The sequence below is a fragment of the Triturus cristatus genome, chromosome 6 (assembly GCF_964204655.1).
Source record: "Triturus cristatus chromosome 6, aTriCri1.1, whole genome shotgun sequence".
Classification (NCBI taxonomy): domain Eukaryota; kingdom Metazoa; phylum Chordata; class Amphibia; order Caudata; family Salamandridae; genus Triturus; species Triturus cristatus.
Window position 1 is genome coordinate 80,000,357 of NC_140589.1, and position 15,207 is coordinate 80,015,563.

The 15,207-nt window shown below is 49.5% G+C and overlaps 1 protein-coding gene across 2 annotated transcripts in view; it reads right to left on the bottom strand.

Annotated features, from left to right (window-relative positions):
• Positions 1–15,207, bottom strand: part of LOC146813792 (cap-specific mRNA (nucleoside-2'-O-)-methyltransferase 1-like) — a 946,504-nt gene that overhangs the window by 65,146 nt on the left and 866,151 nt on the right. For both annotated transcript variants that reach the window (XM_085610255.1, XM_085610254.1), the window contains one exon: positions 13,036–13,148. In XM_085610255.1, coding sequence (XP_085466381.1) covers positions 13,036–13,148 — 113 coding nt within the window. The remainder of the gene's footprint in view (positions 1–13,035; positions 13,149–15,207) is intronic.

Here is a 15,207-nt window from a genome sequence, read left to right on the forward strand (position 1 = left end):
GGGGCAAAACCCCCAGAAACCACAGCAAGAAAAACCCAAAATGCTTGCCCTCTCGTCGTGTGCATATCCCCAGACAGATAGACATATAGACGAAAATATATGGAGAAGGGCAAGACAACAGGAACTCGAAAATATGCCCTAGACAAGAGAATGCTGCATCGTAGGTACGAACGGCACCGGTGTGAAAAATAGCAGGACAGAACGATGTCAAGACACATAAAAGCGAGAACAGCCTGCCCATCGGGGAAGGAACCGCGGTCTCCTGCTTGAAAGGCGGGGATATGGACCACCACAGCAACGGGCAAGTAATGCACACACAGAGTGGCAGAAAAAATTATACATAGCCATTTACAGATACTATATAAAGACAATGAGTATCCTAAAGAAGAATACGTCCACTGATAACCGTAGCCGAGGCCCAGAGCAGAAGTACCTGAACTCCTGCGCGGCAATGAGCAGAGGGACAGGAGCCCCTGCCTGGGAAGTGCATAGGGAAACAGGACACAAGGCAACGTGCAACAGAGACGTGTCTGGTGTGGACTCCACTGCCCATAGGCCAGAAACCAAACAGGGTCTCAACCACTAGAGAAGACTGAAGCACTACCCCACCACAGGGATTGGAGAGTAGGCAATACCACCAGAAAGAACACACCCAAGTCGATGAAAGAACACACCCAAGTATGGCGTAAGATATACCGCAGACACCCTGGGACAATGAACACACCAAGTGTGTACTCAAATACAGCGTCCGCACAGAAGCACAGCGAAAAGCAGAAGGAACATGCCGGAGTGAGCCAGGCGCTGGAAAACCCAACACCACCCTGGAAAAAGTCTGCATCCACAGGGGCAGGAGAGTGCTACAGACCAACCATAGACCACAGCGCACAAGCCCCAGGAGAGAGCAATGCCAATCCTGTGGGGCGCACCAGAGGGGACGTCCTACAACAGTAGGAAAAGTAGAACAAAGGGAGAAACCTACAGAATGATCCATAGGACAATTCCCCAGGGGTACAGAGGATAACCATCCGAAGAAGACTCCACGGGAGACTTTGAAACCGCCCTGCAAGGAAGTTAACATATACCTCACATAGGGTATGTCTCATCCCTTCAAACAGCAAGAGACACCTCTTGAGACGAGCTCATAGACAGAGGACTCAAAAAGAAACGTAAAAGCAGCTGACTAGCCATACCAAGAAAGGGCAAAGTAGTCCGTTTGAGAAATATCATCTTGAAGCCAGAGACGGATACCAGAAAAAACAGTGACAACACTGCAACGAAACACAAAAGTCCGCAAGAAGGCCTGGAAACCACAGAACTCATGGAAACCCAGACATAAGATGTTGGACCGCTGAGTCAGCATGACTGTCGAAAAGGGATATCCCATCAAAGGGTAGATCCCTGAGACGCACCTGAACATTTTCAGGGAAACTGCCATCGCGTAGCCAAGCATGGCGACGCAGAGCAACCGACCTGGCCATAGCCCGACCCACAGAGTCAGTGGTGTCCATGGCCGCCCGAATGGAAAACTGTGCCATTTTCCGGCCATCATGAAGCAGCCGAGCCAGGTCAGCTCGAGGGCCCTCTGGAAGAGATGGAAGGAGACGCTCGACTTAGTCCCAAAGGCCAAAGGTAGCCCGTGCAAACACGCAAGACGTGTTCAGAGACCTAAGGCCCGAACTGGTGGACGCAAAGACATCGCGGCCACATGACTCCAACCAGCCAGACTCCCGAGTGGGAGGGAGCAACGGAGGAGGAGAGGAAGGCACAGAGACCAAGGCTGCCTGAACTACCAGCCCTTGAGCCATAGGATGGAGGGACAAGCAAACAGGGTCACCTGGAGCCGTGCGATGACGATGTGCAATATCACGATCCACGGTGTCTCCTGATGAGGTTCTCGCTTAAGTCCCAAGAAGAGTGTCAAATAACGACTCGGCAAAAGGCAGCAAGGGCTCCACATCTGCGGCGCCCTGGTAGAGTAGATTCAACAAGGGATCAGATGGCAGAGAGACTAATGGAGGCCGCAACTGTAAGATGCCTGCAGCTGTGTGAACAGCCCTAACAAACACCGCACTAGCCTCCGCGGCCATTCTAGGTGGCGACAACAACCCATCCGTAGGGGACGGTTGGAGGCTAACTCGCCCACCAAACTGTAAAGGCACTGCAGCCCGACGGTGACCAAGGGCCTGCCAGTGCCCCAGGGGCACCTGCTCTGAGGAGCATCGATATGACCCGGGGGGTGGGAAACCCTCAGGAGCCTCATCCTCTTCTACCAACAGAGGAGCAGCAGGGCACCGGCATCGCCTGACGTCAAGATGCCGTTGTGTCAATGTCGATGACCTCGAAGACGACTCGGCCGCCTGGCGTCGGGGTGGCGTCGACTTAACCTCCACCGATATGGGGATCTGCTGAAAGGAACGGTGTCAACTCTGAGTCGAGCTCCGCGCTGCTGCCGGCGTCGGCTTAGAGAGCCTCACAGGGCTGTGCGAAGACGCCACAGGATGGCTTGACGTCTGACTGGGATGCCCCTCCGAGTCGTGTCCAGACGTCGCAGCGACACCGGAGCCAAGGCAGTTGATCGGCGATGAGGGCGACCCCACCAGTGAAGACCTGACCTGAGTCCCTATCCCTCTGTGGGGCCCGCAGGCGCTCCAGGGAGAGAGGGTGACCCAAAGTTGGCCAGCAAAGCCTGAGAATAGGCTTCCATCTGGGTTCTAGTCGCCCCAGCACCAGGAAATGGTGGATAGGTGGGGGCCGACTCCTGAGGACCCGTGTCCGGGAGCAGCAGGCCTCAACATCACATTTATGTGAGGTCGTCGACCTCCGTGACTTCTTTTTATACATACTTGCATGAGGTGAGTGACGTCAACAGAACGACTCCGTGACGGGGCCCGAGCAGGAACTCCAGCCCGAGATGGAGACCGATGGCGTGAGGACTCCTAACGGGACATCCGGGCAGACAACAACTTCATCCGACGCTCCCGCAGAGACTTCGGTTTAAGCTGCTGGCAGGCATCGCACTCCTCGGAATCATGGTGCTCGCCCAAGCACCTCATGCAGATCTCGTGCGGATCCGTTGCCGACATCTGCCGTGTACAGGATCCACACAACTTAAAGCCCGTAGGCATAGCACACTGTTCCCAGATGCCAAATGGCGTCAAGAAGGACTGAAAACAAAAACCAGGCCAGAGGAACCGCTTCTCCTGGATCCGCGTTGTGGCGCGGAAAAGAAGGAAACTGACGTCAGCGTGCCAGGAGGGACTTATGTGGCTTCACTGAAGTCATGTCTGTGGACGACGTCAGGGCAGAGCCATGCGGCACGATTCCCCGGCGAGCAGAGGTGCTGCTGAGAAAAAATTTCTTCGGATCCAGCCTGAGCGGATTTTCTAAGTTAAGGAATCTTAGGCTAGATGTCTCTATCAGATGCATCCGTCACCACTGTGAACTCTGTTTGGGGTAGGAAGAGGAATCTGCCGTTGACCCAATCCTTGTTTGCTTGCCACCACTACAATTGGTGTGCAGTGCCCTCCAAGAACTGGATGCAGTCAGAAAGATTCCCCTGATGCTGTGCCCATTGGAACTTCAGGTTCCACTGCAGAGCTTGCATGCGCCACTTGGCATGATCCACCAGCAGGATGCAGGAAGCCATGAGGCCCAGTAGCCTCAGGGTCATTCTGACCAAAACCTGGGATAGAGGCTGAAAGATCGGAATCATAGCCCGAATATCCCGGACTCGCTGCTCGGGAGAATAAGCCCGAAACCGCACTGTGTCCAGAACCGCTCCGATGAAAAGGAGCTTCTGAGAGGGAATCAGGTGTGACTTCGGTACATTGATAGCAAACCCCAGCGAATGCAGGAGGTCGGACGATGTCTGGAGGTGAAAGATGACAGCCTGGGGCGAGCCGCCTTTAGCAGCCAGTCGTCGAGATAGGGGAAGACTGAAACCCCTAATCTGCGCAGAGGAGCTGTGACCACCGCCATCCCTTTCGTGAACACCCAAGGGGCGTTGGTAAGTCCAAAGGGGAGCATGGTACACTGAAAGTGCTCGTGGCCTACCGTGAATCGCAGATATTGCCAGTGGGCCAGCAGGATGGGGATGTGAAAATAAGCGTTCTGCAAGTCCAACACTACCATCCGGTCTCCAGGGGACGAGAGCAGACATCTTGAACTTCTCCTTCCGGAGGAAGCGGTTGATGTTCCTGAGATCCAAGATAGGACACAGGCCCTTGTCCTTCTTGGGCACCAGAAAGTAGTGGAAATAACAACCACAACAGACTTCTGGGGCAGGAACGTGCTCGATGAATCCCTTGGCCAAGAGATCCATAACCTCCTGTTGGAGAAGGGCCAGGTGATCCTTCCACATGCGATGGAATTGAGGTGGCATGGATGGAGGGGTAGTCTTGAAAGGGAGGGAGTAGCCCCTTCGGACTATCTGCGAAACCCACCCGTCCGACATGATGTTGAGCCAGTGGTGGAGATGAAGGTGTATCTTGCCACCCACTGGCGATTGATAGCCCTGAAAGGTCGGATTAGGAGGGTTTGGATTCTGCTGCAGAGGGAGCGCTGGTGGACTGTCTCGCCCGCTGGCCCCCTGACCCACAGCAGTGGGATCCACGTTCCCGGCTGCGCAGAGGCTGTACAGTTTGCGCAGGCCTGTGGCTCTGGGCAGAACATGGCGGGGCACCCCTTCCGTAACCACTAAAGGGGCGAAAAGCAGACTGCGCTGGGCGAGACGTGGAAGCGAGGCCTAAGGATATGGCCGCAGCCCTAGAATCCGTGGAGCGCTCGAGTGTGTTGTCTGCCTTGTCACCAAACAGGCGACGGCCATCAAAGGGCATGTCCAAAAGCGTTGCTTGGACATCCCCCGAAAAGCCAGTGGACCTCAACCAGGCGTAGTGTCTCAGTGCTACTGACGAGGAAATCGTCCTGCCTAGTGAGTAAGCGGTGTCCAGCCCTCAACGGATGGTGAACTTCTCTGCGTCTCCATTCAGCAACAGCACCTGCACAACCGCGGGGCCCGAGTGCGCGCCGGCGGAGTCGGGCTCCCCCGAAGATGGAATGCAAGACTTCATAGAAGTTGCGAAGCTGGGCTGGGGTCGCTCCGACTCCCGGAAAAGGAGGGAGGGCCGGAGTCAAACCAACAGGTTCCGCAGGCAGTGCCAGACTACTACCTTCCGTTCCCGCGTTGGCCGAAGGACGGGGAGAACGTGAAGAGCGACGATGCTTCTTCACCTTCTTCTTGTGCTTCGACTTACCCAAAGACTTCGATGCCGAGTGGTAGTGGTGGCTTCCCAACCGGTCCCACGAACGGCGCGGAGTGGACTGCCGTGCCTCGAGAAGCTTTTGGGACTGCTCCCGCAAAGACTTCGGGTTCATGGCCAGCAGTCGGAGCACGACTTCGGGTTGTGGTCACGCTCCAGGCTCCAAAGAAACACAAGGTGCGGGTCTGTGACCAACATCAATTTGCGACAGGAGTCCCAAACCTTGAAGCCAGTCCAATGGTGACATCCCTCCGTGCACCAGGAGTCGATCGACTTAAAAAAGGTGTTGACAAAAGTCGCAAAAACGGAGTCAAAAAGTGACTCTAGGTACCGCTCTCTCCGGATCTGCGCTGGCTGGCGCAGAAAAAGAAAGAAACTGATGTCAGGGCGCGAGGGCAGCATCTAAGTAGATACCGCAACATCATTCCGGCAACCACAACGCCAAAGACGAATGCGAAGTCGACCGTCGTCACCTGTCGACGCGCAGAGGTCCTGCTGAGGAAAAAATTATCTGGTCCAGTCTGATGCCTGGGGGGTAATTCTAAGGTGAGGAATCCATAACTAATTGTCTCTTTCAGATATGATCAATGCGCGCGTATGTCTTGTGTGCAGCCGAGTAAATGGTATAGTCCCAAAAAGGGATGAGCTGGAACCACGGGTCGCAAAGCCCTCCCTCAGCAAGCCACTGTAAGCCAGCTGCTGAGAAAGCCCCAGTTTGGGAAGAATGCTGGCTAGAGCGATCATGTCTAGATTAAAACCTCCATCTATGAGCACCACCGGGTCTGTGGTGGCAAGCACCGATGCAAGTGCATTAGGATGAAGGATTCTAGGCATTCATTTGGGGCATATATGTTGGCCAGGGTGAAGGTCAAGGAACCCCATAGTATGCGGATTGCTTGGAGGCGCCCCTTGATCTCAGCAATTGTGGCGAGTAGCTTACCATAGAACTTCTGCGAAAATAGGATTGGTACCCCATTCTTCTTCGCGGACCCCGAGGACCTCAAGTGGTGGAGGAACCAATGGGAGCGCATGGGGGTGATATCTTTGGGGAGGAGATGTGTTTCTTGCAATTAGCATATGTCTCTCTTTGCACTCGCTAAGAGGGACAGGAACGCAGCGCGTTTTATGGGATTATTAAGCCCCCGTACATTAAGATTAAGTATTTTTAGCTCCTTACCTATAGCCAGTGGGGGGAGCAGCACGGTCAGTATGCTTCAGGTGCAGGCCTAGTGCCGTGCAAGTGTCTGACCAGGAGCCGGGGAGTCTCGAGGTGCTTACTGTGTCGAATCAGGAGGGACTGGTGTGGAGGAGTAGACAAGACCATGTAGTACCCCCCTCAAAAAAACAAGAAACATCTGAAACAAACATTAGAACATAGAGTGACATCAGTCCTTCACAATGATCATAATCGAACAGGACAATGGCCCATGAGGACATGGAGAGAAAGTCTCGGATTCCGCCAACTCGGCGCCCCTTTCTCATCTGGGGAGGGGGAGCGGGGGGGGGGGGGGGGTTGGGAAAACAGTAGCGTGGCAGTTATGTCTCTCCAGCCTCGCCTCGCAGCAGACATCCTGCCTGGTGAATGGGGGGAATTCAAGGAGTCCCTTGTGGTACCAGGGAACCAGACAGTGTAGTAAGTAATGATTGTCTTTCTTTAGCCATGGTGGCCGTATCTGGTTTGAGACTCCCAGAGCCTTTCCCTGGTCGCCGCCAGCGGTGCTGCTTTCTTTCATGATCAGCCATCGTCTCTGGTCCTGCTTCAGTGTCTGCATCCTCCTTCAGGCCCACCACTGCCAGAGCTTATTTTAGAGATCTCAGCTGCCATAGCCTGCCTTGTGCCGAAAGATGAGGCACAAGGGGTGACCATACGAATATGCGATCCCATTCTCCCTGAGATGTGGCGTGACAGGGCGGAATTCTCTGTGTTTATGAAGGGTGATCACTGACAAATCTTGAAACAACGTCGGGGAGTGGCCCCGAAACTGGATCGGATGGGACTCTTGAGCTCGGCAGTGAATCGCTTTTTTGATTTGAAAGTCATGGACACAAGTCAATATGTCTGCAGGAGGTGCGTTCCTGGTGCGGGTGGTCCGACCCTATGCGCCCGGTCCAGTTGGATTTCTGGTTTGTTGGAGTATCCCAAGATGTGGGCAAACAGGGCCCCTAAGTAGCCTCGCAGATCGGTTCCTTCTGCCTGTGCCGGAACTCTAGCATGATCGGTTCGCTAAGTCTTCCGTGTGCGCTTGTAACTCCACTTGCTGCGCTTTTAACCGGAGGATCTCCTGCTGCATCATCTCCTGCTCTTCGTTCTTTGCGTTCTCGCGGTATTCGAGGGCTGCTACTCAGTCTCCCACTTCTTCCAAGTCCTGGCGCACCTCTTAAGTCTGCTGTGTTTGCATAGTTTGTAGATTTTCTCGGAGAGACGTAAAAAGCGACGACAAAGGCTTTTGCGCAGGCCCATCAACCTCTTCTCACCTTTCTTGGCTATCTGTGTCGTGGGAGGGAGGGTTTAAAGGTCATACACGATGTCACTGGTTTAACAAGCATGTCCTAAAGAGATCTGTCCTTCTTGGAGCGTACAGAGGACACGGTGCAGAACGTCAGCTGGCTCGCCCGCTAGTGATGCTGTAGGATGCTACTAGTAGAGTCCAGGGATTCCCCCCTCTATCGGCACTCCTGTGTGTACAGAGGATCGACCCAGCTGCGTGCTTCAGGGGAACTGCCCAGGCTCGTCTGTGATGATGCAAGTGGCTCTCATGCCTTGTGGGGATTAGTCACAGGGCCCTTTTCGCCAATTCCAGACGAGGCTTCTGGCCTGGGTAGGGTTATCACTTGCTCAGTGTCTCAGCACAGCAACTCTGCATGCAACGTTGTGCGCATCAGTACCCACACGCAATGAGGCCCTATTGAGCAGCGCACCCCTGCGATCAGGCTCTTGGACAGTATTGCTCCGCCGTTTGAGTGCCCTCTGTGTTGTAATAGGCCCGACTTTGGCTCGGCTCTCAGGTGGGGACAGGGCCCTTTTCCTCTTCACGCTGCTCTGTGGTCTGGTGCTGCCTCCCCGGGGGCCTAGTGGCAATAGTTCAGCCCAAACCAGGTCCGCTGGAGCAGGGACACCCCCGCTGGCCCCGTGGGGCCTTTTGTGGATAGAGAGGTAGGGGGGTGGGGGCTCTGCCTCACTTCCCCTTCACTTCCCTTATGCACATACAGCAGGGCTATTTACTACCTTCCCTTCTGATGGTAGTAGGGCTGCAGGCAAGTCACCGGCCATCTAGTCTCTGTTTATTTCCAGGGGTTCACTGCAACAGCCAGGGCTCCTTCACCTACTCCGCTGGCCCCCAGCTGGCAAGGCAGGCTCTGCCTCCACATTGTGATTCCTGCCTTCGTCAAGGCTGGCTCGTCCTGCAGGGGCCCACGCCTCCCAGGCCGCAGGCCTGCCGTGTCAAGAATTAGCAGTGCTCCGAGCTCCCCTGCTGCTCACCGTTTTGCTTCTGCCTCTGGGCTTAGTGCAATGCTGCGGCCCACCTCGGGCACCTCCTCGCGGGGCTGCAGCATAGACTTGCAGATATCTTTTTAGGCTACCCCAGTCTGAGTCCAGGTGCAGGATCTTTATCAGCAGGAGGGGAGGACAGCACTCCCCTGCTGCTATGCCTGGCCTCGGCCCGGAGGCCTCACCTCTTCTATCCGCTTGTACCATGCAGCGGCCCGTCTCGGGCACTTCCTTGCAGGGTTTCAGTGTAGGGTTAAAGACCTCTCCTTAGGGTGCCCGAGTCGCAATCTGGATGCAGGATCTTCACCAGCAGGGGGCGATGCCGTACTCCCCTGCGTGGTTCCCCTTCCCCGCTGATGCGCCTGGTCCCGGACTGAAGACCCCACCCTTTCTTTGTTCTCCTTAAGCCACTGAAAGAGGAGGGGGAGAGCCTCTATCAATTGAACCACAGAAGGGTTTAAAGCTTTTACATTGATCTACCCAAGACCACAGGGTGGACAATTAGATTTGTTTGGGGTTCTATTGAGCAAAGAAGACTGTGCTGAAGAGGACCCTTTCAAGGTTGATATATCTCTGCATTAGGATGTGCTATGTAGTGCCCAAGAAGCAGCATTCGGAGGGTCAGAGAACCCATGTTAGCAATGGCATCTCCTTTTTCAACTATAGCCTTTTTCCTTTCCAGATAATTGTCTGCAATATCTTTCAGTGAGTCTTCCATATCCTTTGATTGCCCATAGGGACAATTTAATATGGCATTAGAACAGACTTTACTCCTCTCCAGCTTTCTTCCTAGCGCCACTAGCTATTTAATGCCTTTATCTGGTGGAGTCCTTTGGATGGAGTTTGGTTCACAAGTGCTTTAATGTGTTGATCATCCTGTGCCGACGGATTACATTTTTTTCTTAATTCTTGGGGTGAAAGTCAATGAAAAATCTAGTTTCGTGAACACATCAATTTTGCTGAAAAACTGTTGGCTGCAAAGAACAATGTTTCTAGAGAGAAACAAGAATTCTCATATTCCACTTTTACTGCACTGTGTTCCTCTGTTTAGCTAATGACATGCAGGAATATAACCCAGTGAAGATGGTCGAGATGGGGACAGTTTCACCTCCGGTAGATCAATTTCTCAATTTTTTCCATATCTTCTCATCCTGTATATTTTAATGCGTGATCTCTTCTTCATACGGTATATCATGTAAGGTATCCTGTAAATTCTTTCCCTCCTGATGCTCCTCGGAAGGCAGAGGTCTAAACTAGGCCTATTTAATATCTAAATATCTTCTCTGGGTCTTTAATAGCTATTGGTGCCTTATGTATGGCTAAAGCTTCTTTGAAAATATTTATTTACACTAGAGTGTTAATTTCCACTTGGAGTGTATGTTTCGGTTTCTGAAAAACCTTCAATAACTATTTAAAATCAATGGTCTTTGGGATTTCATATTGACACTTCAAGGTCAGTAGCCTCTTATTTTCCCTTTCTTACACTACTGTATGCAGAATTTGAATCTAAGCCGTTCAGCTCTTTCCCCTTCTGTTGCTCTTTATTTTGGACACAGGGGTAGGGGATTTATTGAAAAGCTCCACTACTGTTAATTTTGGCATCAAGGGTTTGTCTTTATATGACTTTGTCAACGAAGTACTAAACTTTAATATTTGTTCTTATGACTTGCGCACCTTTTCTCTTGGCTCAGACAGTCCCTTTATTGGATCCACTAAAAACCGTAAGTCTTTATTTTCAGAATGTGGTCAGACACATATTTTCGTACCCCAACATGTAAGAGGATCTTTCCTCGACATCCGAATGATGTTCTCTATAATCCTTATCAGATGCCACAACATTCTGATCATCTGAGAAACCAATCACATACATAGATCGTACCTTTTTCTTCAGTTTTCCTATTTCAGTTTCCCTATACATATTTTAGCCCAATAAGACAACATAATTATAGCTCTATGAATTATTGTCTTGAGTTTAAACAATTAAGAAGCAATTTTCCTATATCAGGTCTCTTGGAAGACAGTACATGTTCACCGGTAAACATAGTTTGAGAATATATAGTTGGAGTTCCGGCAAATGTAAACAGTGTGCTCGTAGCACTAAATGACATTGAGGACTTTAAAGTATCACTCTCCTGATGTTCTTTTTTTACTTGTCAAGTCAAGGCACACAGCATAAGGCTGTTTCTTTCAGTGTTGGCTTGGTCCTCAGTCTCCCCTTGAATTTATTCCAATCTTTAGATATCATGAATTGTGATTTTTTCCATAGTAGCTCTGCAAAAAGACCTCTGAATCAACTGCTGGAAAGGAAGAATCTAATATGAAAGTCATGTATTGTGGCAATGTGTGCTTAGGGTCAACTTCATAATGAGCTATTCTGGCTCGGCCTACGTGAATGCCCGCAGTAAAACCTTTAATGTAGAGATACATTTCTGGACTCAACTACTAGACAGCGGAATAGTGCACAGCATGTAAATCTAGAATACCAATTACTAATTTTTCATGAGGTAAAATATGAAGCTGGAGCTCTATGTCACTCTAAATCACTCCTAATGGAAGCCTAACAGCCATACACACTGCTTGCCTGCAGCCTTTTTGGGACAGAGAATGTTCCTGTAGTTTTGCCTGCAGCACAGATCCTTTCTCCTAATGAGGTGAGAGCAAGCCATGGTGCAGTGCGTCAATCTCCTGCAATTAAGCTCAGCATATGAAAAATGACCAGGAGCAAGGTTAACAAGGTGGGTGCTCCTGTTGCCTGTAAAACTGCAATTCCCCGGCCTCTTGGCCTGATCAGGAATGACTGGGGGTGGGGGTACCTAAAGAGATCTGCACTGTATTGCTTCCGCCTTCCACTACCAGCAACACAGGCAACACCGAAAGACACAGAGTAATAAAAGGAGTAAAAAAAGAGTAAGCTAGACATCAAGCCTTCATACCAAAATTGTGGTTCCATACATCTTCCAACAAGTTTTGCCTTTTTCTAGCAAATCTCTACCATGTCAGTATTTATTTTTATACCATAAGCCCTAAAGTATATTGATGCTGCAGCTCGACCGAGTTTTTCCACACACATCATGGCAAAACACACTCTGAAGTTATCTTTGGAAAGCAAAGTATTATTTACTAACATCTTATGAACGTGCAGTTTCATAGGAGGGGTTTTCAAAATCTTTATAATCATTATGATCTAGCAATACCATATCCAGCACAAGAGGCCACCAAAGGGTATAACCTGCTAGGACTGGGTTGTAGGCTGTGGACTCACAATGTTTAAGAGGTATGTTGTCTGTGGGGCCTAGACCTTTAGTACAGAAAAGCAAGATACTTCTAATTTACGTGAACTTATGTCAATAGCCTATGGTCCTGGAGGGTGGGGCTGTGTTACACATTTGAACTAAGATGCATGATTCCATGCTGTGCATCTCTTGTACAGGAGTGAGTTTTCAGAGAGAGGAAATGATTAAAGTGGGTTTTGTCCTGTAATGTCCTCTGTGGACGTGTACTTTTGGTGCAGGCCACTGTGTGGATGGGGAGTTTTTTTTAGTTCTGTATTTTTAGAGTTTGAATGATTCAAAGCACTTTGAATTCTTGATGCTGGAAACCTGTGTGTGGAGCATGCTGAAATGCTCATTACAGTGCTCCAAGTGATGTACTGCAGTTGTGTGCTCGCAAGGCTTCCCTGTGTGTCAGATGTGGCAGAACGTCCTGGATAGAGCATTATCTAACATTGTGCTACCGGTGGGGTCAACTGCTCGAGCAATATTAACTTAATATACCAGTACTGCTTAGCTACAGGGATTCTGGCTGCTTATGTAAAAGGCCATTTTTCTCTCTCTCTCTCACACACACACACAGACACCCCCCCCCCCCCCCCCAAATGTTGAGGCTGTAGAACAGTCATACAAATAGACACTAACTTTATCGAGTCTGGTACCAGGTAGTGGAAGAATATCGTTGTTACTACACACTCATGTGTTCTATAACACAGAAGTCCATTTTTATTAATAGCATTCTCTCCTTCATAAATCCTTACAACATATGATTCCACAATCCTCACTCCCCATGATAAATGGCTTGCCTACATCTAAAAGTTCACCAAGGACTACGTAAAAGTTGCATGCTTTCAAAAATGCATAGCAACAACGCATGGCATCCTGACTAACTTTAGAATTCAGTAAAAAAGGTGAACAACAATGTCAATGCTTGGGCTATAAATGCATATTTATTTGCACATACATATTCTTCAAAATTAGAACCAAAGAAAAGGAAATGAGCAGATGGCTCTCCTACCATTCACAGTTTTAATTATGTAGAGTCCAGCCGGCACAAAGTGTCGGTCATCTCGCCCAGTGTATGAGAGTCGTGGTATTCCTCCGGAGCTCTTAGTTAGTTTCATCTCTAACCTAAGGGTAGAAGAGATCAAGTTGGAAATTAGGATTTTACTGACTGTGGAAGCAATAATCCGTATTTACCAATGCCCAAATACTAAATGCTTTTTCCTCAAGATCAATACGACATGAAAATGAAAAATCGTAAAGAGATAGTCCCACTTTGATACTAATTTCAAAGTTCTAACTAAGGTCCTTAGTCACATAATACCACTAAAGGGTCTAAAGAAAGTGTGGCCACTTGAAAAGTAGGATGACTAGAGTAACAGCCTGAAACAAAATATATGTGCTCTTACTAAAGGTGGTTTCCCGTTTCATTTAAATGGAATAGAAAAGAACTAGAAATCACATTGAATACATTTCTTTCAGCCAACAAAAATCAACAAGCGGAAAACGCCAAGATCACTTACACAACACAAACGTAATGGTGGAATCCTTTGAATTAATTGGAATCGCGAGTAATTACTCTGGGTGCTCCTGTAAAAAAAGCTTCAGGATGTCCAAAAACAAGACATGGTTAGGTGAGATGGAGCCACTAGAAAGGCAGCAGAACCAGTGATCTTATCAGTTCTCAGTTGGACTGTCAGAATATGAGGAATCAGAGCAAAGGCGGCGAGCACACCGCCTACATGGAAGGCATCTTGATAGTACATTTAATCTTGGAGGCCACAAATTATCAACAGCACCTTGTGCCAAAGCCTCACAGATGGTCTTGAGGGCTTCTAAAATGAGTTTTCGCTTGTGGGGAGAAGAAGAGTTGTAGAGACATCTATTGAGGCTTTCTGTTCTCTAGTTGTAGACCTCAGAAATATGGGAAATCGGTACTAAAATGCCTCTGGTGTTGTGGTGCTTCCACTCCCACAGTTCCATTGCCAGACAGGGCTGTGATGGTTTTCATAACAACTTCAATTTATCTGCAGAACAACCCTAAACTACATCTTCATTCAAAAGGAGACGGAGGATTCTGGAAAGATCTGAAGTTACAAAAAACTAACGACTCCTGAGAAAGACTTCAATTAGCTAGCTCACTTGACAAAGCACAGACCAGGCAATCGTTCAGGGGAAAGTGGCAGTGGATGTTGGGTCTCACAGAAAACTGGCAAGATGTTTGTTGAAACTCAAGAGAGTCAAATGGCATTGCAGGTAGTCTTGGTTACCTAGAAACAAAGGAACTTTGTGTGTTTCTAAAGGACATATGAATAGTATCACCATGCAGATCCATAGTACATCACTTTATTAGACGAGTCCACGACCCAAGCCACAACAATGATCTTGAACGTCTTCAGGGGAAGCAATTCAGATCTCCAGGACAGAAAGGAATCATCCACCATTTTTCCTCAAGTGAAAACAGTGGGATCAATCTCTTTGCCACTATGAGGATGGAACTGGTTCTGGCACTACTAAAAGGGTGCCAAATGTTTGGGAAAGATCAACTAGGGCAGCAGTGGTCTGGGAAAGGCACCCTCCTCTCCACTGAGAGGGCCCACACTTTATGTTGTCTTGAGACCTGAAGATAGGGATCTCAGAGTATTGCTTCTTCCAGACTCCCAAAGATACTTGATGACTAGCAAGAGTCTTGGTTACAGAGCAGGGCTGCCACAAGCACACAGATAAACTCATTTGTGAGCTGGTGCCAGGTGGAGACTGCACGCAAACAGAGAAGTACCGCTTGGTCAAGTGCAATTCTTCATTCTCCTTGGTATCAACATTTGGACTAGTGTTCAGATCCAGCAACAGGAAAATATAATAAGAGAGGACAGTCTCTGATGACCTTCCGGAGGATCCTGGAGAAAGGTCACACGAAGCAGACGGAATAGTAACAGCCCAGGGAACACATTCAGGGGCAGGGGTTCTAGATTTAGAAGCAGTACCCATAATGCCATGACCAGTTAAGGGAGTCTGAGCAACCTCCTTGACCACCTGCTTGGCACTCAAGGCATCCAGAAATGAGCCCAACCTTAGAAGGCAGATTAACATTTGGTGAACCCCAATTGTGGGCTTGAGCGGAGCAAAGCACACTGACTCAACTAATGTTCCAGTTGTTCCTAGTCAGAAGAGTCAGAGGTGTCGAAGC